This window comes from Equus quagga, chromosome 5, assembly GCF_021613505.1.
Source record: "Equus quagga isolate Etosha38 chromosome 5, UCLA_HA_Equagga_1.0, whole genome shotgun sequence".
Taxonomy (NCBI): Eukaryota; Metazoa; Chordata; class Mammalia; order Perissodactyla; family Equidae; genus Equus; species Equus quagga.
The window spans coordinates 119,983,389-120,008,044 of NC_060271.1; the positions used below are offsets into that span (position 1 = coordinate 119,983,389).

The following is a 24,656-nucleotide window of genomic DNA, read 5'->3' on the forward strand; positions in this document are numbered from 1 at the left end:
ACACACTCTCTCTCAGGTATGTCTAAAGAATTTTAAAAAACCTGGCACAATTGGTTTCGTATTTCAAGATGAGAAACATTTCATAGTTGATTTGGATATGTCTTGAAACTGAAGCTTTTCATGGAAATTATGACATAGTAACTTTAGTAGCATAAATTGCTCTATAATTTTATCCTTATCTGTAATTATTTCTTAGATATTTAGATTTAATTTTTAAATAACTGTATGGTTTCATTTTGTGTTTTTATGAATAGATCATATGAAATACCAGAAGTAATTTTCATTAAAATATCCTGTTTATTTTAGGTTTCAGATTATCTTGAAGTGATCAAGGAACCAATGGATTTATCAACAGTAATAACTAAAATTGATAAGCATAATTACCTGACTGCTAAGGATTTCCTGAAAGATATTGACCTCATCTGTAGCAATGCTTTAGAGTACAATCCAGATAAGGACCCAGGAGGTAAGGATGCACTCGGCAGGTTCACTTTGGTGACCAATGAAAAGATAGTTTAAAGTGTGAATGCTAAAGTGTGCACATGTTTCAGACAGAGAAATTAATTTTAATGATGTATTATTGTATTTAGAATCTTCTTGATGAGGAACTAATAATATACTTAAATATTAAATATAATTATTAAGTTAATTTATTAAATTAAATAATATACTTTAATTGGAGGATTTTATTATCCTAGGTATTATGTTTAGGGTTTAGTTTCTTCATTTACCTTTTACTTTTTATACTTCTTATTTTGTTCAGGTAATATGGAAAACTGAGTAATTGAGAATTTAATTTAAAATTTATTTATTTAGTCAACATCACTAGTGCTGCTAAACACTGGGAATTTTGAATTTGTAGGAACTCATTATAGGATAAGTTTACTTATCAAAAGACCCCTTTAGGTACAAGTTATCTGTTCTATACATTGTAGACATTTTTATGTAATTTTATTTTTTTTCACTCCTAATCCCACCCTGTACTCAAGTCTGTAGTCCCACCTTTTTCAGTGCCCTCCAGGGAAGACTGCCAGGAATATAGCTGTAGTTAAACAAGATGCATTTATTGATTGATTATAACAAGGGAGAATATATATTGTGGGGGAGGAAGAAATTTTCCTCTACCCTACTAGGTTCTTCCGGCTGGTCTAAGAATAAAATTGACACGAGACAGATTAATAGAAAAAAATCAAATTTAATTGCATATGTACAGGGACCCCACATAAATGAGAGCATCAGAGACAAAAAGGTAAAATGAGGCATGTATGCCACCTTGAGCTAAGGAATGGGATAGGAGCCTGAGGCTTCAGAGGGTAGTAGGGTAATTTACAGGATGATAGGAAGAGCAGATATTCAGTGATTAGAGGTTTGCTCTGCCATGCAGATAAGTCATAAAAATTTATTTCTGGTAATAACTCTTATTATGGGCAAGACCCCCAATTTAAAGTTTTTAAAGGAGAGGTAAAAGTTTCTTGAGCCCACAGGGTCTTGATTGCCTTTAGCTCAAAATATCCACATGCCAAAGTGGCACATCCTGGGAGGCCTGTTCTGAACCCCTTTAATGTCATGGGGCACCATATAGAATTTGAGCTTGTGTTAAGTGATTTTGTGGAGGAGTTAAGGAAGTAGGGCTTTGCAGTAGGTTGGATGCTCTTAGGAAGTGGGAATAATTTTGTGATTAGGTATTTTAAGAACCTGGAAGGCAAGAAGAATGGAGCAAGGCTAAAGCTGTCATTGGTAAAGCAGCAGTCATTCATATTATCCAGGATGGGATTATATTTGCCTATTTTTGTGGTCAAGACAATGTGCATGCTTTTATCTGTGTTCAGACATGATTCCAGAGTGGTTGTTTTCATTTTGGTTCATCGTGGTCACAGAGTGGCCTTTTCTGAAATTGGTATTCTATAAAATTGTTTATGTTCAACATGAGCACACCAAGGCCTAGCTGATAGTGCCAGGCCAGTTCCCAGCTGACAGGGGCCATTATTCTCTTTCTCATTCTATTGAGAATTCTGTTTCTTCAACAGGTGATATACAAGGAAGATGCTTTTTATTTTTAAAAAGTTCATTTAAGTTTCATTTATCTAAAGATATTTAGAATACAGTTTTTCCTTTCTGTCTGTATTTATGGGCAGTGGTTCGTCAACTCAGGCCACATGTTAGAATGATCTGGATTTCTCATGTCCACACAAAATTAGGTATTCTTGTCTAGATTTAGACCACAGCAAATCACATATCCTAATTCCCAGTTGAGAGACAGAATACAATTTTATGTTGCTGTACTTGGTATCTAACTGTTCTTAAGCTTTGTATTAGGACATTTGCCTCTTGTAGCTTTTGTTGTTTAGCTTCTTTTGACTTTTTATTACGTATGTCATATACAAACATTTATGAAGATAAAAACAAGCAAGAAAATTAAAGTAACCTATAATCCTATTACCTAGTGTTCTCTTACACACATAAATGTATTACATGCATAGTATTTTTTTAAAATGAAAATATAGTTTTCATAAACTTTATCATTCATGTAGTATTGTGTGAAAAGGTTGTGAGTTAATATATTTCTACCACATTATTTTAATCATATAGATGTCCAAAGTAGCTAATACCTTATTGTTGGACGTATTAGAATTTTTAGTTTTTTCCTCTGTTATAACACTGATGAATATCTTCATAGCAGAAATTTTATATACATCCTTAATTATTTTCTTAGAATAAGTTCCTCAGAGTGGAATTTCTGGATCAAAGAATATATATCTCTTTTAAGGTTTTTAATGCCAACAGCATCAGGGCCACTGTCAGCCAATATAGCAATGTTGTGTGAGTGAAGGAATCTTCTTTTTCAGTGTAGATGGCATTCTGCAGCAGGGCCACAGTTTGGGTAGTGAAGAATGGGCTTGCTCTCAGCCTCATTTAGGATTCCCTTGTTGGGTCCTTGGTGAAGGTACAACCTGTACAAGTGTCTCTATAGTGGCTTTGAGCAATGTATGAGAGTACCTGAGTACCTACAGCTTCATTCTCTTAGTTTTTCAAGACAGAGAGGTTGCTGAAACTATAGTAGGTAATGAGAACTTGGGCTGTGGATTTACACCTAGGCTTTAGTCCCACTTCAACTATTTCCTAGTTCTTTAACTTGATCAAGTTAAATCCTCTAAATTTTAGTTTTCTTTCTGCAAAATAGGGATAATTGTTGTACTCTTCTCTTTGGGTGGTTGTAGGGATTAAAGGAGAAAATGTGTTAGATTAAATCTTATGAAATTGCCATTTTTATATGGTTCAACCTAAATAGATTAAGCCCTTAACATAGTGCCTGGGATGTGGTAAGCATTCCATAAGGTAGTTGTTCATATTTTTATTCTCATTATCATCATTATTATTTAAATTGTGCTTTAATTTTTCATAAATTGGTTCTTTAGTGGACACCTGTGTGTTTGCTTTAGAATGACCCCTTGTTCTTTGTGCTTATTATATTCCCTCAACCATATTTAAAAGTTAATCTTATTTTGGAAATAATCTAGGAATTGATAGTGAAAAATGAATTTGAGTGATTAGAGAAAGCCAGTTGAGAAGATCAATCCAGATTTTTTTCCCCTTTTGTAACTTAATTATAACCACATTGAAATGATATTACTTTTAAGAAAGAAGCAATGGTTTTTGGTGCATAATAACCTTTTACTACAGAATGCTGTTATATAATCAAAAAAAATATGTTTCTGTCTCATAGTTAGAGTTGATATGGTACACTTGTAACTTTCCTCCTTCACTGTTTTAGATGCATAAAGTGTGATATAATTCAAAAGCATGATTTCGGCTCTGTTCAGATTATGTCATGTTTTTAGTCAAGAAGCTTGTTTTTTTTCTTAGCAACAGAACCACTTGTTATGTATTAGAAAACAACCCCAGGGTCTGTTGTGTAGCAAGTGGAAATTACGTGAATGTTGTATTACTTTTACAAGCTCCCATGAGTATTTGAAAGCTTACTATGTTCTGTTTTGCACACACTTGGCCATTTGGGGAAAAAACTAATATAGACATAGAAGACAAAAGCCACATTTTGAAAGCTATACATGTTGCCTAAGTGTTTACCCAGATTCTCTCCCTTGAGGATGATGTGGACAGAAATTAAATTTACTAGCCGGAAAAATTTTAACTTGTAGGTACTAAATGTGACCCATGTCAGATATTTGACCCTAATTATTATCTTATAGATATGTGATATATTGTGTTTAACTTCTCCCTTCTTTATCTTGTAGTGCATCCCACCTCTAGCCCTTATGCGCATTCATATACTTACCATCATTTAGCTAATTTTACTGAAGTTTCAGCTCTATTCTTGTAGTCTTCTCAAAATCTTCTGTTTTGTACCAATTGCTTAGGAATAAAGCTACAGATTCACTTTAGCCTTTGGAGCCCTAATTCAGTTTTGTAGTTCTCTATGATGGTTTTCTTTTTATTTGTCATTTGTGTCTCTGTTCTGATTGTTTGTTTAGTGGTTACCATGATGTTTGTATAAAAAATCTTGTAGATGAAATAGTCCATTTTCTGATAGCCTCTTATTTCCTTAGACTAAGTGGATTCCATCCTTTTCCTCTTCTACTTCTAAGTTATTATTATCACAACTTATTCCATCTTGTATTGTGAATTTTTGGTTAAAATGACGAGATTACATTTTTTTGTTGTTTTCCTTCCCTTTATCTTTAATGTTATATAATTGTTTGCTAACCTATTCTGACAGAGAGCTGCAAGTTTTTCATTTTGTCTACCTGTCTATCTCCTTGCTCAAGCCTTCTGAAACCGTTTCTTTTTTCTTCATGTATGAGGGCTGCGTTGAGCATTTCTTGTGGGAAGGGTCTTGTGGTGATGAACTCCCTTAGCTTTTGTTTATCTGGGAAAGTTTTTTATTTCTCCATCATATCTGAAGGATATTTTCCCTGGATAGAGTATTCTTGGCTGAAAGTTTTTGTCTTTCAGAATTTTGAATATATCATTCCATTCTCTCCCAACCTGTAAGGTTTCTGCTGAGAAGTCTGCTGAAAGCATGATAGGGGTTCCTTTGTAAGTTATTTTCTTCTGCCTTGCTGCCCTTAATATTTTTTCTTTATCATTGACTTTCACCAGCTTTTCTGCTATATGCCTTGGAGAAGATCTTTTTACATTGATATAATTAGGAGATCTGTTAGCTTCTTTCACTGGTATTTCCAGCTCCTTCCCTAGGTTTGGGAAGTTCTCAGCTATTGTTTCTTTGAACAAGCTTTCTGCTCCATTCTTCTTCTCTTCTCTCTCTGGAGTACCTGTAACCCTTATGTTACATTTCCTAATTGAGTTGGATATTTCTCGGAGAATTTCTTCATATCCTTTTAGTCCTAGTTCTCTCTCCTCCTCCATCTGCAGCATTTCTGTATTTCTGTCCTCCAGAGTGCTGATTCTCTCCTCCATAATATCAGCTCTGTTATTCAGGGAGTCTAGATTTTTCTTTATTTCACCTATTGTGTTTTGCCTATCCAACATTTCTGATTTTTTTTTGTTTGTTTCTTATTGAGTTCATAGTAGTTTACATCAATGTGAGATTTCAGTTGTACATTAGTTGTTTGGGTAGATACCCAGTAGTGGGATAGCTGGGTCATATGGTAGTTCTATTTTTAGTTTTGAGGAATCTCCATACTGTTTTCCATAGTGCATTCCCACCAGCAGTGTATGAGGATTCCCTTCTCTCCACACCCTCTCCAACATTTGTTATTTTTAGTCTTAGTGATTATAGCCATTTTAACAGGCGTAAGGTGGTATCTTAGTGTAGTTTTGATTTGCATTTCCCTGATGAGTAGTGATGTTGAACATCTTTTCATGTGTTTATTGGCCATCTGTATATCTTCTTTGGAAAAATAGCTGTTCATATCCCCTGCCCATTTTTTGATCAGGCTGTTTGTTTTTTTATTGTTCAGTTGTATGAGTTCCTTATATATTATGGAGATTAACCCCTTGTCAGATTTGTGGTTTGCAAATATTTTCTCCCAATTGTTGGGTTGTCTCTTTGTTTTGATCCTAGTTTGTTTTCTGATTGGTTTTTATTTATAGTTCATCTGTTTTGTCAAGAAGTTCCTGATTTCATTGAACTGTCTAGCTGTATTCACTTGTAACTCATTGAGCTTTTTTATGATCGCTTTTTTGGATTTTCTGTAATTTAGATTATAAATTTCTGTGCCTTCAGGGTTGACTTCTGGGTGCTTGTCATTTTCCTTCTTGTCTGGGGTATCAGTATAGTTTTTCATACTGTTTGATGGCTTGGATTTGTACCTCTGCATAGTGATAGTATCTGATCACAGCTTCCACCTGCTGCCAATGTCTGGAGTGTCAAGAGCTGTGTATTCTGAGCCTGCCATGTTCCCTCCTCACTCACTCACAGCTGCTACTTTTCTATTGTATGCACAGGCACTCTGGCTGACCAGCTGAGCTACAGTGTAGCGCAGGAGGAGGGGTGTTTTCTTTTGCCTGTACAATCCCGGAGGCATTCTCACTTTACTTCGCTATCTGCTCTCCTGGGGTGCTGGCTTGATGAAGACACCACCACAGTAGCTTAGTCACCTCTCTGTGGGGCTTTCCCACGGGCTGTGAGGGAATTTGGAGAGTGAAGGTGATCCCTGTTGAGGGCCACCCCTCCCCGCTCTCCTCTCAGAGTTGCGCCTGGTCCCACACCTTGGGTTGCTGCCATTGAGGGAGGAAGTGGAGATCCCCTTACTTCCTCCAGGGGTCCAGCACCTCCACCTTCAGATGTATGGATGTGTGGATCCCTCAGACATCTTTTGTGTTGTGTGAATGTCCTCTGTTGATATATGAATGTCATTTTTGTTGTATCTTAGCAGGGAGAGTCTAAGGGAATAGCTCACGCCACCATGATGCTGATGTCACTCTCTCAAAGTAGATTTCAGACCAAAGAATGTTACCTGAGATAAAGAGGGTTATTTCATAAGCATCAAGTAGACATACAATTCTAAACATTTATGCCTCTGATAACAGAGCTTCAAAATTTGTGAACCAGAAACTGATAGAACTGCATGGAGAAATAGAGAAATTTATAATTATAAAGCTCAGAGATTTCAATACCCCTCTCTTAAAACTAGATAGAACTAGTACACAGAAAATCAGTAACAACACTGAACAGCCCTATCCACCAACTTGAGTAGATCATACTTATAGAACACTTTTCCCAATGACAGCAGATATACACTACCTTTTCGAGTGCACTGGAATGTTTACCAAGATAGACTATGTTCTGGTCATAAAACAAGTTTCCTTAAGTATATCAGGATTCAAGTCATACCAAGTATGTTCTTTGATGAAAATAGAATTAAATTAGAAATCAATAACTAAAGGTTATGTGGAAAAAAATATTTGGCAACTAAATATCACACTTCTAAATAACCTTTGGATCAAGGAAGAAATCAAAAGACAAGTGTAAAAGTTTTTGAATTGAATAACATCAAAATTTATGGATGCAGCTAACACAGTACTTATGGGGAAATTTTAGCACTAAATACTTAAATTAGAAAACAAGAAAGTGGGGCTGGCCCAATGGCCAAGTGGTTAAGTTTGTGTGCTCTGCTTTGGCGGCCCAGGGTTTTGCCAGTTTGGATCCTGGGCGCAGACATGGCACCGCTCATCAGGTCACGCTGAGGCAGCGTCCCACATGCCACAACTAGAAGGACCCACAACTAACAATATGCAACTATGTACCGGGGGGCTTTGGGGAGAAAAAGGAAAAATAAAATCTTTAAAAAAAGAAAACAAGAAAGGTCTCAAATCAATGAATTCAGCTCCCAACTTGAGAAACTAGGAAATGAAGAACAAATGAAATCCAAAGTAATTAGAAGAAAGGAAATAATAAAGATCTGTGCAGAAATTAATGGAATAGAAAGCAGAAAAAAATTGAGAAAACCAGTGAATCCAGAGGCTGGTTCTTTTAGAAGATCAGTAGTTGGTAAACCTCTAGTAGAACTGATCAGGATAATGAGAAATCACAAATTACCAATTACAGGAATGAAGGATATGACCTTACTACATATTATACAGATACGCAGAAAACAATACGGGAACATTATGAACAGCTTTATGCCAATATATTTGACAGCTTAGGTAAATTAGACAAATTCTTTGAAAGAGGCAAAATAAGCTCATGAAGAAATGGATATTGTGAATAGATAATGCTTTTATTTATTAAATAAAATGAGTTTGTAGTTAAAAACCTTCCCATTAAGAAAACATCAGGCTCAGAAGACTTCACTGGTTAATTTTACTGAACATTTAAAGAAGAAATAATACCAATTCTACACAAATTCTTTCAGAAAATTGAAGGGGAGAGAATTCTTCCCAACTTATTCTGTAAGGACAACATTACTCTGATATTGGTACTGGAAAAAGATACTACAAGGGAAAAAAAGACCAAACAAACTACAGGCCAACGTCCCTCATGAACATAAACAAAATTTTCACAAAGTGGAATTTGTTGCAGGAATTACAAGATTGGTTTAAAATTTTGAAAACCAACGTCATTTACTGTCTTAACAGACTAAGAAAGAAAAAGCATATGATTATCTCAATCATTGCAGAAAAGCATTTGATAAATCCAATATCCACTTCTAATTACAAAGTGTAAGCAAACTAGGAGTAGAAAGTACCATCCTTGCTCTGATTAAAGGACATCTGCAAAAAGCTTAGACTTCACATCATACTTAATGATGGAAGACTAAACACTTCCCCTTAAGATCAAGAACATGGCAAAGATGTCCACTTTTACCACTTCTACCCAACATTATACTGAAGGTTGCAGTCTGTGCAATAAGGTAAGAAAAAGAAATAAAAGGCATCCAGTTTGGGAAGGAAGAAGTAAAACTGTCTTTATTTGTAGACAGCATGATGTCTATGTAGAAAATCCTGTGGAACTTTCAAAGACTCTATTAGAACTAATAAGTGAGTTTAGTGAGGTTGCAGGATACAAGATCAATATACAAAATTAAGTTGTATTTGTATATACTAGCAGCAAACAATAGGAAATTGAAATAAAAAATTACTATTTAAAGTAACCTGCAAAAACATGAAATATATATAAATCTGACAAAAGATAAACCAGACCTGTACATTGAAAACTACAAATCATTGCTAAAAAATATTAAAGAGGACCTGAATAAATTGGAGAGATATGTTGTATTTATGCATTGAAAGACTCAATATTGTGAAGATGTCCTTTCTCCCAAATTGAACCATAAATTCAATATACCATCCCAATCCAAATCCTGGCAGGCATTTTATAGAAAGTGACAAGGTGATTCTGAAATTCATACGAAAATGGCAAGGCCCTGGAATAGTGAAAACAGCTTTGAAAAGTAAAAACAGAGTTGGAAGACTTAATACCACCTTATCTCAAGACACAAAGTTACAGCAACCTAGACAGTGTAATATTGGCATAAAGACTGAAAAATAAGCAATCGAGCAGCATAGAGTCCTGAAATCCACCCACATATGTAGAGTCAATTGCTTTTTGACAAAGGTACAAAGTTAGTTCAGTAGAGAAAGTATAGTCTTTTCAACAAACAGTGCTGGAACAAATGGATATCAGTATGCAAAAAAATTACCTTTATCTATATACAAAAAACTCAAAGTAGATAATACAGCTTAAATATAAAAGCTGTCTTGTATCCAGAATATTAAAAGAACTCTCAAAATTTAATAATAAGAAAATGACCCAAATTTAAAAATAGGGAAAAGATTTAAAGACACTTCACCAAAAATCATATACAGGGGGCACATCAGCACACGAAAATATACTCATCCTTGTTATCTTTAATGAAATGCAAATTAAAACCACAATAAGATACCACTAAACACCTATTAAAATGTCTAAAATTAAAGAGACTGACCATACCAAATGATGAAAGAATGTGGAGAACTAGAACTATGATGCTGGTAGGCGTATGAAATGGTGCAACTTTGGAAAACAGCTTGGAAGTTTCTTAGAATGTTAAATATACACCTCTTGTATGACTTAGCCCTCCCACTCTTAAGTATTAACACAAGGGAAATGAAAGCATATGTCCGTACAAAGACTTGTTCTTGAATATTTATAGTGACATTGTCTATAATACCCAAAACTCAGAACTACCTCTAATGTCGATCAACATGTGAATGGATAAACAAATTGTATTATACTGAATAGTGGAATACTACTCAGCAATAGAAAGGAAAGAAGTGTCAAGACATGCAACAATAGGTATGAATCTCAGTTATACTGAGTGAAAGAATCCAGACAAAAAAAAATACCTTCTTTATAGTTCCATTTATGTGTGTGTGTATATATATATATATTTACAAATATATTAGAATTATATATATACTATGTTGTTTATATAGAATATATGCTTCTATATATAACTAGATAACTGTAGAAAATATGATCTAATGTATAGTAACAGAAAGCAGATCTGTAGTTGCCTGAGAACAGAGGGTTGTAGGAAAGGGTGAAGGGAGGGATACCAGGAAACTTGGTGCCAGTGGATATATTTATTATCTTGATTATAGTGAAGCTGATATGGATGTGTACTTATGTGAAAAGTATCAAAATGTATACTTTAAATATGTGCAGTTTATTACATGTCTGTTATATTGTAATCAGTTTTTTAAAAAAATACTTAGGGAAGTGCAGTATGTTAAATAATAAATTCAGATTATGCAGTCGTGGTTTTTGGTCATAAATTGTTGAGACCTGTATTCCTTTCTCTACATGATATCTCTGTTTGGATATCTTTTAGGCATATCAAACTCTAAACCAGCACTGACATCTAACTTCTTTTCCTCCTTTTCTATTTATTCTCTAGTTTTTTGCATCTTTATGAGTGGTGCTTCCATCCCCCTACTTTTCATGCAAGACGCTAGGGAATTATCCTTGATGCTTATCTCATCCCCTGCTTCATGACCAAGTTGTGTCATATAGAACACATGTCACTCCTGTAATCTTCCTTCACCGCCATACCATTACCCTGGTTCAATTTGCTATCCTCTCTCATTGAAAAAAAGAGCCTTCTGATTATGCTCCCTGGTTTTATTTTTGACCACCTCAATCCAATCTCCAGATAATGGCCAGAAGTGATCTTTTATAAAGATGTTCATTTAAATCTTGTTACTTCCTTGCTCAAATCTTTTCAGCGACTTTTCATTGCTCTTAGGATAAAATCTAAAATTCTTTAAATACAATCAGATTCCCGTTTGCCTATTGCTTATTGTGTTCTAACCACACAGGGTACCTTTCAGTTTCTCGAAATCTCCAAGATCTTTTTACTCCAGAACTTTCTCACATGGTATTTTCTGAACCTGCATTGGTCTTTCCCTACTCTTTCAGTGGCTACTCCAATTCATGCTTCATGTCTTAGTTTAAATGCCACTTCTTCAGAGAGGCCTTTCCTGACTTGCCCAATCTAAATTGGCACCCACACCATTACCCTGTAGGTTTTCATCAAGCTGTTATTCATAGGTTTTTGGGGGTAGGGAGTGGGTGGGAGAGGTATTAAATGTGTGTATGAAAGATCATTTGGTTAATATCTCTTTCCTATAGTAGTCCAAAAAGCTTCTTGAAAGTGGAGACGTGTATTTTGTTCACTGCGCTGTAGCCATCTCCTGGCTCAGCTCCTGGTACAGTTGACAATCAATATTGATTGAATGAATGTTAAGAGAAAATATATTGGAAGGAAATATACCAGTGGTGCTGCATGTTTGTTTTTGTAAGATTTCCACAGTGAACTGTTATGACTTTCTAATAAGAAAAATTATAAATAAAATAAAATATATCTTTATACTTTTTGCCTTTACTAGAGATGAAAAAGCAGGTATTATTTTGAGACTTTGGGTTGTAGTTCTTGATACTGTTACAAAATAAGTGACTTTGATATATTTACCTGGCTCTGAATATCTCAGAGTTGCACAGCTCTAGGGGTCACTGTTTACATTGTGGTATTTATGAATAAGGACTTCTGGATCCATGTAAAGCAGAAACTCTGCTTTTAGTACCAATTTCAGGTGTAGTTTCCTAGGGAGTCTGCACTTCCCTCCTGGATCTACCTAGAATTTATATACCATCTTGCATTCTTTAGCTTAGAGTGTTTTGCTGCATTTGTCTGTTTCTGTCATAGTTTTTAATAGGTCACTTTTACTTAGGATATATTATATTCTTCACCACAGTTTTGACCTCTTTTCACTTGTGGAGGAAATTATGTAAGAGTTTCTCAATTCTCAGTATCTGTCTCTGGCAAGTCTGGTGCTAGGCATATAGTGAATATCCTCTAAATCTTTAAAAAATTTTTATTGAAAATCATACATTTTTGTTTTCAAAAATATAAAAGTCATATCTTTGCGGTAATGATTTGGTACGTAGCTTAGTACTTTGACATTCTAAAAGTACAGTTCTCAGAATTATCAACTTAAGTAGCTTATTATACTTATTTTTTACTGATCATTTAAATGCACTTGTTTCTCACCTAAAAATGCTATTGCGGTTTTATTTAAATGTATTATTTTACTTCTCTCTTTAAGATGCCCTTTGTTCATGTTATTTCATTTGTATGTATAATAATTGTATACCAACCTTTTGACAGATAAAATAATTAGGCACCGGGCTTGTACTCTGAAGGATACTGCACATGCCATCATTGCAGCTGAATTGGATCCAGAATTTAATAAACTCTGTGAAGAAATTAAAGAAGCAAGAATAAAAAGAGGTAAGTTATAGAAATGAACTTGCTAGTGAAGACCGAGAGGCATTGAATGTTACTGAATGGTGTTGCTTTAGGGTTGCTGGTATTATGAAAGAATGTATTTTGAGGCACAGCCTTACTTGATTTCTGATACTAGTATGTGTCATGTAAATTCTCAAAAAGACATTTTAAAACTTTCTGTGAAAGTTTTATTGCGGCAGTGCAAATTATAGAAATAAAGTGCTTCGTAGTGAAATTTCTTTTGCGTTAGTATATCTTTGTTAATTAATGATTCCTACTCTTATAAGATTTAAATAGGCTTTCATATCTGAAGAGGGTTTACTTCAGTTTACATCCAATACTGGTACTTTTTAAAAGTTTTTAGGAATACTGGTTTTTTTTTTTTCCCTGTTGAAGTTTATGTGCGATTTTCTTAATATAAACACAGAATTAGCAAATGTGGTACGTTCAATATATCCTGTCCTTGAGGAACTCACACTTTAGTAGGAGAGAGAGGGAAATGTAAAACAAATCCAGTAGTGTGATATATGCACTGGTTGAAGCTTGTTTAGAGCACAGAGACCTCCTGCTAGTGAACCCAGCATTGTGATCAGAGTTTGGGGAATGAATATAGGAGTGTTGTCTCCAGTGGAGTACGGGGAGGAGGCAGTGACAGAGGAGGAGGAGATATTTGTAAGCACCACAGCAAACAATAGCATGTATAAAGGCACAGAAATGTGAAACAATGTGGTATATTGGAAAAACTGCAAACGGGTGTTGCTAAAGATATGCAGAATAGTGGGAAATAGAGCTCAAGAGGTAAGCTGGGTCCAGGACATTGAAATTATGAAGAAGCTTTTCTTCTACTTCGTTAGAGAGGCCTTCCCTGGCCCCCTAATCTAATACAGGCTCTGGTCACCATAGCAGTTGGCATTTTGTGTTTTTTGGTGTCTCTCTCTTCCTTATTTAGAATGTAAGTGCTGTGAATGTCTTGTTTATAGCTCTGCTGCAGTCCTTAGAACTGTGTTTAGTATACAACAGGTTTTCTATAAATATTTGAATGAATCGATGCCATGCTAAGGCTTATCCTGTAAGTCACTGGTTTTCAGGATGTGTGTGCCTGTTACCCACATCAGCTTAGACCCGGTGAATTAGATTCTCTGAGAGTAGTAAGGCCAGGAAATCTGCACTTTAACAGTCTCTTCAAGTGGTTTTTATGTACACTAAAGTTTAAGAACCATTGCCATAGTCAGTAGGAGTCACTGAAGTATTTTCAGCAGTGGGATGAATTGGTAAAGTGCTTTGGCAGCAGGAAATAACGAAGTTTCAATGTGGCAGAATAGGAAAATGAGAGAACAGTTAAAAGACTATTGGGAGCCAGTTTGGAAGTTTCAAAAATTTAAACATAACATTTACCATACGACCCAGTGATTTTCCTCCAAGGAATCTACCCACGAAAAATGAAAACACATACCCATATAAAGACTTGTACATGAATGTTCGTAGCAGCATTATTCACAACAACTAGACAACTGAACTGAAAACAACCCACATGTCCGTTAACTGGTGAATGGGTATGCCTAACAGGGTCTATCGTCCAATGGCATACTGCTCAGCCATAAAAAGAAACAAGGTACTGATCATGGTACAATGTGGATGAACTTCAGAAACATGCCAAATGAAAGAATCCAGTCACGAAAGACCACATATTGTACAATTCCATTTATATTAACTGCTCACAAAAGGCAAGTTTACAGAGATAAAAAGTAGATTAGTGGTTGCCTGGGATAGTTACCTAAAATTGGATTGCTGTGGTGATTGCACAGCTCTGTAAATTTACTGAAAATCATTTAATCATATGCTTAAAATGAGTGATTTTTATGTTATATAAATTGTACCTCAGTAAAGATGTAGGGGGGAAAAGAGCTGTTGGAGTAGTCCAGAGTTTCCATTAATGAAATGGGAATGGAGATAGGATTAATATAAGAGAGATGTGACTACAGGGGTGGAGGAATTTGTGAAAGAAAGGAAGAGTCAAAGTTGGCTACCACATTATTGATTTAATGATTTAGCAGTTGCTAATTCCACCAGTAGAGATAGGGAATATTTAAGGATGAACAGATTTTTTGTGGGAAAAGATAAACTACTTATCTTTAATTTGACCTATCTTTAGGATATCCAGTTAGAGATATCAAAGAGGCAGTTGGATATATGAGTCAGAAGCTCCAGGGATGTTTGGGCTAAAGGTGTAGAATTGAGAATTATTATGGCAGTAGAAGCTCATAGTGGAAGGTGTACATTAAAGTGAGAAAAAAAGGGATTCCTAAGACAACCCTGGGAAACATCAACATTTAGGGACCACATAGAAGAAAGAAATCTAGTGAAGAAGATTGAAATGGAATGGTTACTCTTACAAAGATCATTGCAGGAATACCAAACTTACTGCAGTGTGGTGTGACAGGCAGCTAATATCAAATGGAAACAGTTCATGTGAATGGGATTTAGTGGCCCAATAAAATCTTGTACATTCTAAGATGGCAGAAATCATGACTTTTAGACAGTGTATAATCTTATTGTCCCACAGTCATAAAAATGTGAAATGTGTCCCTTTGCAAATTAAAATGAGTAAACATAGAGCCTCTTTGAGGATTAAGTGTAAGCATGGCCTGCTGAGTTATTTTATTTTTATGGTTTTATATCTAGTTTCTTTCCCAACTTAAAACAAAAGATACTATTTACATCCAAATTACAAACTGTCCAAGTATGATTAATGACTTTAAAACTCAGTTCTGTATTTCACACTTTTTTTTTTAAACCTTGTTGGTTTATGTAGCTGGGAATATTTAAGTAGGTATTACTTATCTTCTGCTTGCAGGCTTATCGGTAACAGCAGAACAAATAAATCTTCATGGTACTGGAGCTCGAAAGACAGAAACTAGAGTTGAAGAGGGATTTCGGCACAAACAAAGAAATCCAATGGATGTCTGGCACAACTCTACAAATAAATGTGCGTGTGAGTATTTGAGATCCTATTATCCAGTAGTGGGAACAACTGAGAATGATGCAGATTTGTTAGGAATTGGGTACACAAAACAGCTCTTTTAATCTCCTCTGTTTTCAGAGGTGAAGAGCTTGTGGGGTAAGATGCTGAATCAGAAATGTATTTCTTTAAACTTATTTGCTCTTTTCTATCCCCATTCAGTACTTGCTGTTATAATTGAACTAAGTTTGAATATTTTCAGTTTTAAACTTTGGTTTTTGGATAGATACATGGAGCCAATAGACTTTATCCACCCCTGCCTCCCACCCCAACCCTTCTGTATGCAGGATGTTGTCTTTATGGTAGGAAATGGAAACTCTGGCTTAACAGAGTGGCTGATTTGACAGTAGGAACTTGATTTTTCTGACAGAATATTTTGTGCTCAGTTTGAAAAATCTGTATAGCCTTCTTTATCTAGTTTTGTTTAAGTGAGATGTATTTAGAGAGGGAAAATTCAGTGTTCTAGATTTTCTTCATTTTTTCTCATTCATGGTGATCTATAAAATTTCTAAAAGACAAATGTTAATAAACGTAGCATCTTCGTAGTACAGTTCCTGTGTTTCACTGAAGATAGCCATCTTTGCAAGATATATGCTGCTCTTCTGGTATAAAGGTGATAATACTGCTCTGTCAGTAAAGCTGGCCATAATATGTTCTTTCACCAATGACATTGAATTTGAATGAATGAACCATAGTCATTGTTTTTTGCTTGTCCTCTTTGTGATAAGTGGCATTCATATGTGAGAAAATTTGAAGGACTTAATGGTGCATTTAGTTCCGTGAAACTGATTAAAGCTATTTGGCCTAGTTGCACCTCGGATCGTGACCTGGATTATGTAACACAGTATTCTAATGTAAACCTTGAAAGCCTTTACATACTCTGCACCTGATACAAATATTTACTAACTAAAACACATTGAATATTGGCTTTAGGTGGTTTAAGTTCCTTTAAATATTAAAATGTTACTTTAATCTACAAATGTGAATTTTGTTTTCTCTTACCAGTAGATGGCATATGTGACTCATCGTTTGTCTGTTTTACATTGTCTGACTTAAATCATAAATCTAAATGCCCCTAAGGGAGAGTTGTTTTCCTAAGGTCTTAGTTTTGGAAACAAGCTCAGAGATGCTATAAAAATTGGCTCTAAAGATTGTGCCTCTAAATGGGCTTTTCAGACAAAGCACCCCTGAAGAAGGAAGTGGTTTATTAAAGATTAGTTCCATAAATATATACTCCACTACGTGCCAGGGGCCAGGGGCTGTGGAGATACAGCAGGGACGAAAACAAAAATCCCTATTCTGGTGGAGCTTATATGATCAATTTCTCTTATTTTACCAAAATTATACTAACCCTTAGAAATAATTATATAAGGGGTGAGGGGAATATCTCTGGTTTGACCTCCTCTGAAATGAGAACATTTTCTCTATTCTTAGCCAGGATGAAGGTATTAGAAGTAAACTTGCTTCACTAGGGCTCCTAGCCTTTGCTTAGTGTGCTACATATCAAATAATTGAGCTTGCCCTTGATTGAGCAGAGTTCAGGTTCTTCTTGCTCTCAAGTTTCATGGCTTAGAGAGGAAAAGAAAAAGGGAACCTCTTGTATTTTTGGTTACATGATTGGCGAATAAGTGAGGTTACAATGTCAGGAGTGACTTGTCAGGTAGTCAAAAGCTAACAGCTCCACCTTTTAGAGAAAGAGCAAACTGAATTTTTTGTTTTCATTTTTAATGTGGACTGGATTAGTTTTTCATATAGTCAATGGAATGCTTATAAATGTCCATCACTTTAGCCAGCTTTTAACAGTAGACTAATACAGAAATTTTTTCTCCAGTTACTCTGTAACTGTAAATTGTAAAAATTGAAATTATAGGGGAAAAAGGAATGGAGAAGTGATTCTAATGATATTACAGTTTTGAGGGCAAAATACATTTTGAGCCAAGTGACTAAATAACTTGAATTTTGGAAACAATTTTAGAAACATTTAGTAGATTTATTCTTAGAAGAGTAATATTTATAACAAAAGTTTTCCATTTCTTGTGAATACCTTTGTATCTTTACAGAGACTCCATAAGGATTAAAGATGAAAGGATGAAAAAGTATATAAACACACTGTACATTGTTGTTGATAGATCACAAGTTCATATGAAGCAGTGGAATATAAGAAACAAGAGTTGTCATAAGACTGTATTCCCTTCTATTTGTCTTTGAAATGCAATTTTTAAGCTGTGGGTCAAACAGTCTACACTTAGTGATCTCATATTTGTATTTTCTTTTTAAAATGTCTTTAGTCAGGAAGCTTTTCAACTTTGACATATTAAAAATATATGTTGTCTTTTTAAAAATTGTCTGACATTACTTTTATATCCTTGGAAAAAATGAATTTCTTTTACTCCAATGCCTTTCAACAAACTAATATTTAGAATTTGGTGTTAGATACCAGAAATGATAGATCTCTAGCTTAACTCATTTGCTTTAGTAACTTTTGTATTTAAATTTCTTTATGCAAGTGTCCCAAATTGCAAAACAAAACTTTTTGCTTATTAAAGGACAGGGGGTGGGTATGAAAATGGGTAGATTTTCATAACCAACTACCTTTGGTACTTGTATAAGAAATTAAAGATTCCTGGGTCCATCATTACCTGGAAGTACCAGCTGTCTACTCAGAAAGCTCATGATAGTTTCCAGCATCTAAGAAGATTGTCCTTACAACTTTTGTAGGTCTCCCTTTTCACATAACTGACCAAATATTTATTTTAAATGTTTTGTTAATGTTGTCATTGTCACCTTGATAGCAGAGGGCTTAATTTTTCTACATATTTTCAAATAACAACTTTGCAGTAAATCGGTCCTGCTAGGTGAACTGTTTGCGGTAAAGGAAGTTAACAGTGGGCTAACCAAATTGTCCATGTAACCTTCATAGGGCTTCTGTCCGTGACCACACTTCCTGTGTTACTGCGGGTTACTGCTTCTTCTGGAAAGGGAGGCAGTGGAGATTACTTTGTGGGGATTCTTGGTATACTGGATCACGCCTTTCTTGTCATGGTTTAGGCACTTTTGGGTGATCTTGGTGGCAAAGCACTCACCTTCCTGGTAGGCAATCCAGGGCTGTCATCCCAAACCTTCCAGGCAGCCTGGTAATGTGGTCATTCCCTAAATATTATATGCTTGGCCCCTGGATGTTAGGAATTAGGAACAGCTATGAAGTAGAACCTGTGGTAATAGAAAAAATTAATGCTGAGTAAGCTCATACAGGAAATAAATTTTTAAAAAATGTCATTCTTCAGAGTTCATCCCTGACTTCACATCCATTCCACCTGTAGGTTGTGAGGATTAATCAGTATGGATGTCAGGAGCCAAGTGGTTTTTGTTTGTATGTTACACTGGTATGGGTTTACTTTCTTTTGGATCTTATTTAGTAAACATTTGTAAAACAAGTACTGCACTCCAAGTTCTACATATCTTTTTTCCTTCCTTGTAAAATAGTTCGAGTTCGGAGAAAATCGAGGCGGCGATCACAGTGGGGTAAAGGAATTATTAAGAAAAGGAAAGTCAATAATTTAAAAAAAGATGAAGAGGACACCAAATTTGCAGACTATGAGAACCATACAGAGGACAGGAAATTGCTAGAGAATGGAGAGTTTGAGGTAAGCACTGACTGCCATGAAGAAAATGGAGAAGAAACTGGAGACTTGTCTATGACCAATGATGAATCATCGTGTGACATCATGGACATGGACCAGGGGCAGAGGCTTAACAATGGAGCAGGCGCAAAAGAGAGCTTTGCATCCACTGAAGAGGAAAGTTCAAATGAGTCTCTACTCATCAACAGCAGCAGTTCCTTAAATCCACAACAGACATCTAGGAAAGAGCCTTTCCTTAAAGGAAGCTGTCTAAATGGTGAGGCTTCCACTGACAGTTTTGAAGGAATACCAGTTCTGGAGTGTCAGAATGGTAAAGCTGAAGTAGTTTCTTTCTGTGGTAGTGGAGATAAATGTAGTTCTGAACAAAAGATTCTTCTGGAGGACCAGTCAAAAGAGAAACCAGAAACTTCGAATGAAAATCATGGAGATGATCCTGAGAAACTAGAGACGCTGGAATGTAGCAATAATGAGAAGTTAGAACCTGGCCCCGATGTGGAGGCGAAAGATGCAGAACTGGATAAAGAAGGTAGAGCTAATATTTTAAAAAATCTTCTGAAAGTTCAAACTCCAGAGTTAATTAATTGCATATTTTGTCTGGATCCCAGTAGGAATAGTTGATAAATAATGGTACCCCTTTGAGAATCTGTTAAAGTTTTCATCCCTTTCCCTAGGAAAGTATACACATATGTACTAAATTTTGGTGAAAGTTTCAGAGGATTTATGGTCCAGAATGCATTTCTTTCCTGGCTGCTTACTCTTCTGCCTCCCACCTGATTATCATCCCTGTCCTAATGGATTTATGACTAAAAGCTGAGTACATCCACAGGTGTTAAGAAGATGGAATTCTAACAGAAGAATTATTGGGGTGGGGTGGGGTGGGGATTGGCATGGCTGAGAAGATTTGGATACTATAGCAGTATGGTATATGAGAGTCATGTAGATCCACATTAAATTACCCCTTCTGTTCGTTATAATCATGTGACTTTGAACTAGTTACTTACGTTCTCCAACTCTGTTTTTCATCCTCTAAATTAAATTTGAGAATGGTATCACTGCAGGGATGAAATAAGTCATGTCTATCAATCGTCTCCCTTGGTACCTGGCACATACTGAGGTGTATTCATTCCAGGCAGTCACTGTTAGTTGAATCTAAGGGATGTGTAGTCTAAGATGCTCCATTGCTTTGTAAGCCCAGTGGTGGAGAAAAGCAGCAGAACCCTCACTGTCAAATGTACGTCACTCTCACAGAATCAGAGCTCCGCCGGCTCCTGACTTCCTGTGGCTGGCTATGTGATTGTCTTCAGAGAAGCAAGAAGACAGGGTTGAGGGTTTCTAGCTCCGCTTTGTTTATCATGTTTTTTAGCCCATAGTGAGATGGAGTGAGTTAGAGATCTACCCTGTTCAGTATACATTTCCTTCCTTATACTAGGCTATCTTGAAATTTTTTCATGCTCTCGAAATTGTGTGCTGTATATAGCTTTAGCCTGGGGTTTGGGCTAGGTGGCAAAAGTTTTCTGCTGCCAGTTTTTTGAGCCCTCTAGCAGAAGTAGGAAGTAGGAAGGTATTATTCAAAGTCTTAGAATTCTTTTAATGAATAAAGAGAGAGGTACTGTTCTTAGATGCCACCTGTAGAGAATTTTTTTTCTTCAGTATTTAGTAGTTTTGAGAGCAGTATTTATTCTGTGTTATCATATAGACAGAACTTAAAAAATGTGTTGAAGCCAGGGTTAGGTAATGAGTGGGACAGAGTGGGAAAAAGGGGGAGATCTGTGTTGTGAGGCAGAATGGATGCAGGGGGAGGAGTCTTTTTTAATGCTATTTTACTATGATATTCTAGTAAGCTTACAGAAAGGGTTTAAGTTAATAATATGTTCAATTGGTGATCTAAAAGCTTTAAAGATGTTTGTTGTGTAAAAGCTTTGCCTGAAGTTTTCACTTGTAACTGTCAGGGCAGTGTTACTAAGTGCAGTGGTTCCTAATCCAAGTTCTCAGGCCCCTAGAAGTCCATGGATGTGGTAATGAGGATCGTATGGTCTTAACAAAACTCCTAGCATATGTTAATTGAATTATAAATAAAGGCTTTCACTGTAAAGGCTGACTGAAATATAAAATTTCTCTGATATGTCATGGTGTATGTTTTTGAAGGCAACATTTGGGTTCTTTTACTATTTGTCTATGTAGCAGGCATTGATGAGAAAAAAATTGTTTAAAGACTTGAGAATATGAGGACTAATGCAGGAGGGAGGAGGTAGGTTCTCCTTAGTGTCCCTGACATGAGCCAGATCCTGTATAAAGTTCTGTAGCCATCCGAGTTTGTCTTTGTGTTCCTTCCCGGTGGCCTCCTCTTAGAGTGCTCCTACCTAGGGGGGCATAGGCTTGATGGTCTGCCTGCCCGGGGCACTCCTCAAAGTGCCTGCTGCTGTCAAGTCATGCTCAGCCACCTCAAAATTTCTGTTTTTTCAGTGTGTCTGGTCTCAGCATGATGTTGAGAGGAAAGTAATTAGATTATGCTAATTCATTCTAAGGTAGGAAAGATCACTAGTTCTATTACACTTTTAATGGGTTTATATTTTTAAGAAAAAAATGTTAGAACCCAGATTGATTTCTAATAGCATTCTAGGCAGTGTAACAGGAAAAATGAGAAATTTCAGGCAACGTTGAGGAAAATGTTTTACATTGGAAGGCAAATATGTACACAGGTTGGCCTCACTTTGTGTTGGTATCTGCTTTTCTAGGTTGCTTCCCTTCTTCCAATATTGAAAGCTCCAAATTTTAAAATGATGGCTATCATAAAGAGAGTGAAGGCTGTTAAGTTAGCGCTTAGAGGTGAAGATTGCATTTATCTTCCTTTTAGTGGATATGTTTATTAGATGATACATATTCTAGTATGACTTGGCTTTCATAGTTGTGGTTTAGTTCTCTTTAATTTGGGTTACTTATTCTTACCAAAAAAATTATTTATCATTTAAAGATTATCCTTATTCTAAAAAGGATTGGTGGTGGGTAAAAGAACTTGTAGTTGTTTAAGCCTGATTTTTCTAAACTTTTACTTGCTGCAGTGCATTTTTTTCCCCTCAATTGTAGGTGCGTCTAAAGTAAAGAAGTATCGTAAGTTAATCTTAGAGCAGACAAAAACAACAAGCCTGGAACTGGTTCCAGAAGAGCCATCTGAGCCTGTGCCACCTCTCGTAGTCGATCGTGAGAGATTGAAGGTAAATTTAGCTATTCCCAGTCAGTTTTAAATGAATGGAAAGATATTTGAATATGTTTGTAGGCAGTTGAATAAAACTAGTTTTGATAATCTCTTGCTTTAACCTAGGAATATAAGTGCTTTAGAGATTCTAGTAAAAAAGAGTTATGTATGTTTTGAGGGGTTTAGAAATATGAGAATGCTCTTGGTAATAAATTAAACTCTGGAATCTTCTAAACTCAGGTGTCACTGTTACGCTATAGCCCATGGTATCTGTTGCCTAGCTGTTTGAATACAACTGATTCAGTTTGAACAATGAAATCAAACTTACTCTCTTTTCTTCTGATTTTTCTTAGAAATTGCTTGATTTGTTGGTAGATAAAAGCAACAATCTGGCAGTTGATCAGCTTGAGAGATTATATTCTCTTCTTAGTCAGTGCATCTATCGTCATCGTAAAGATTATGACAAATCACAACTTGTAGAGGTAAGTGCTTAGTTCATCTGTAGAATAAACAACTATATACTTTAGTCCCAAAGAAAAGAGAAAAAGAAACTTTTAGTCTCTATCTTTTATTAAGTAACCGAAGAACGTTTTGAAGATTTAAGATTAGAAGAATCATTAAGAGTTACAGTTTGAAGAATAAAGCCTCTCTGTACCATTTTGCCTCAGGACACACGTAATCTGGGATTCTTTGTTTATCAAAGTACAGAAATTCATGATTCTGGGTTGGTGAATACAGAGAATAACATGTCACAATTTTCCCCTTCCTTCTTACTGCTGACATCACTGACTAAGCATATCACTTGGGCTTGCTGAACGGCCTCACAGTTCTTACCACTGCTCCCTACGCAGCCACTGCTGATTAAAAGGAATTGGCATGAGCAATGAGACCTGTTTGCCACCTCGCTATTGGTTGGAAGAGAACTTAAGTCCTCAGATCTAGTCCTGTAAAATAGCCACATGAAGGAGTGCTTGTCTTTTTGCTTAGACACTTTAGAGTTGAACCACTCCCTTCCTAGACAACTTTGGGCCATAAGAAAATTCTTCCTTATAAATATGAGCTTATATCTCTGTTCATATAATTTACATCATTGAGCCACACTTCTGCTTTTTGAGGTCATCTGAGCAAATGTAATCTCTTATCCACCCACTAAATGGCTGCGTGACTTCATAAGATTCCCTCTGCTCGTTTGCCTGTCAGTTTGCTTATCTGGGGGGCTAGGTATTAAATATTTATTGAGTAGCTACCATTTCAGATACTGTGCTACGTGTTTGGGATGCAAAAAGTAAGACAAAGTCTCTGCTCTCAAGGAGCATTTCTAGTATATTAAAGATTTATTTGTAAAGGATGTGATTTTTCCTGTGTGTTAAGGAATATTGGACTTGAATCAAAGCAAAATAGCATTTAAAAGTTATTTTGTAATCACATTTTTATGAATCCATACTGTCATTATACAATATATAGAAATAACAAGAAAGCACAAATGAGAAAATAAAAATGTCATCCATATCTCACCATCTAGAGGAAACTAGTCAGTGTTAATCTTTTGGAATGTCTTCTATCCTTTAAAATGTCTAGATGTATGTAACATGTAAGTATGTGAGTATATATTTAAAAATTGGGATCATATTGTATCTTCTGTTTCATAACCTGACTTTTTTCCTACTCAGTAATGTATGATGAGGCATTTAGCAGGGGTGATTTTGATTGATCATATATAAGCACGTTTTGACCAGATGATATGTTAGTGTTGCCTATTAGTTCTACAGAGATGTAGAATATAATTTCTTCGGAGGTGTTTAAAGGGGGAAAGGAAAATGAAATGTGTGAGACGTATTTGACATTTGCCCATCTGAATGAATGTGTGGGGTAGAGTTCTTGTTTTTTAATTCTAGAACTTGTTTGTTCAGATGGTTGACATTTGGTTAGCTTGAATGGATTGAATACTCTTCAGCAGTGAAACATATTTCAGTATGGGACTCATTTAGGGAGGCAAGGGATCTGTGCCAGAATCACCAGTGAGCAGCATTCCTGGTGGTGGTGGTGGTGAT

The 24,656-nt window shown here is 35.8% G+C and overlaps 1 protein-coding gene across 3 annotated transcripts in view; it reads left to right on the top strand.

Annotated features, from left to right (window-relative positions):
- Positions 1–24,656, top strand: part of ATAD2B (ATPase family AAA domain containing 2B) — a 162,303-nt gene that overhangs the window by 133,697 nt on the left and 3,950 nt on the right. For all 3 annotated transcript variants that reach the window (XM_046661905.1, XM_046661906.1, XM_046661907.1), the window contains 6 exons: positions 307–466; positions 12,633–12,755; positions 15,607–15,744; positions 19,255–19,938; positions 22,497–22,624; positions 22,959–23,087. In XM_046661905.1, the coding sequence (XP_046517861.1) occupies positions 307–466; positions 12,633–12,755; positions 15,607–15,744; positions 19,255–19,938; positions 22,497–22,624; positions 22,959–23,087 (1,362 nt within the window). The remainder of the gene's footprint in view (positions 1–306; positions 467–12,632; positions 12,756–15,606; positions 15,745–19,254; positions 19,939–22,496; positions 22,625–22,958; positions 23,088–24,656) is intronic.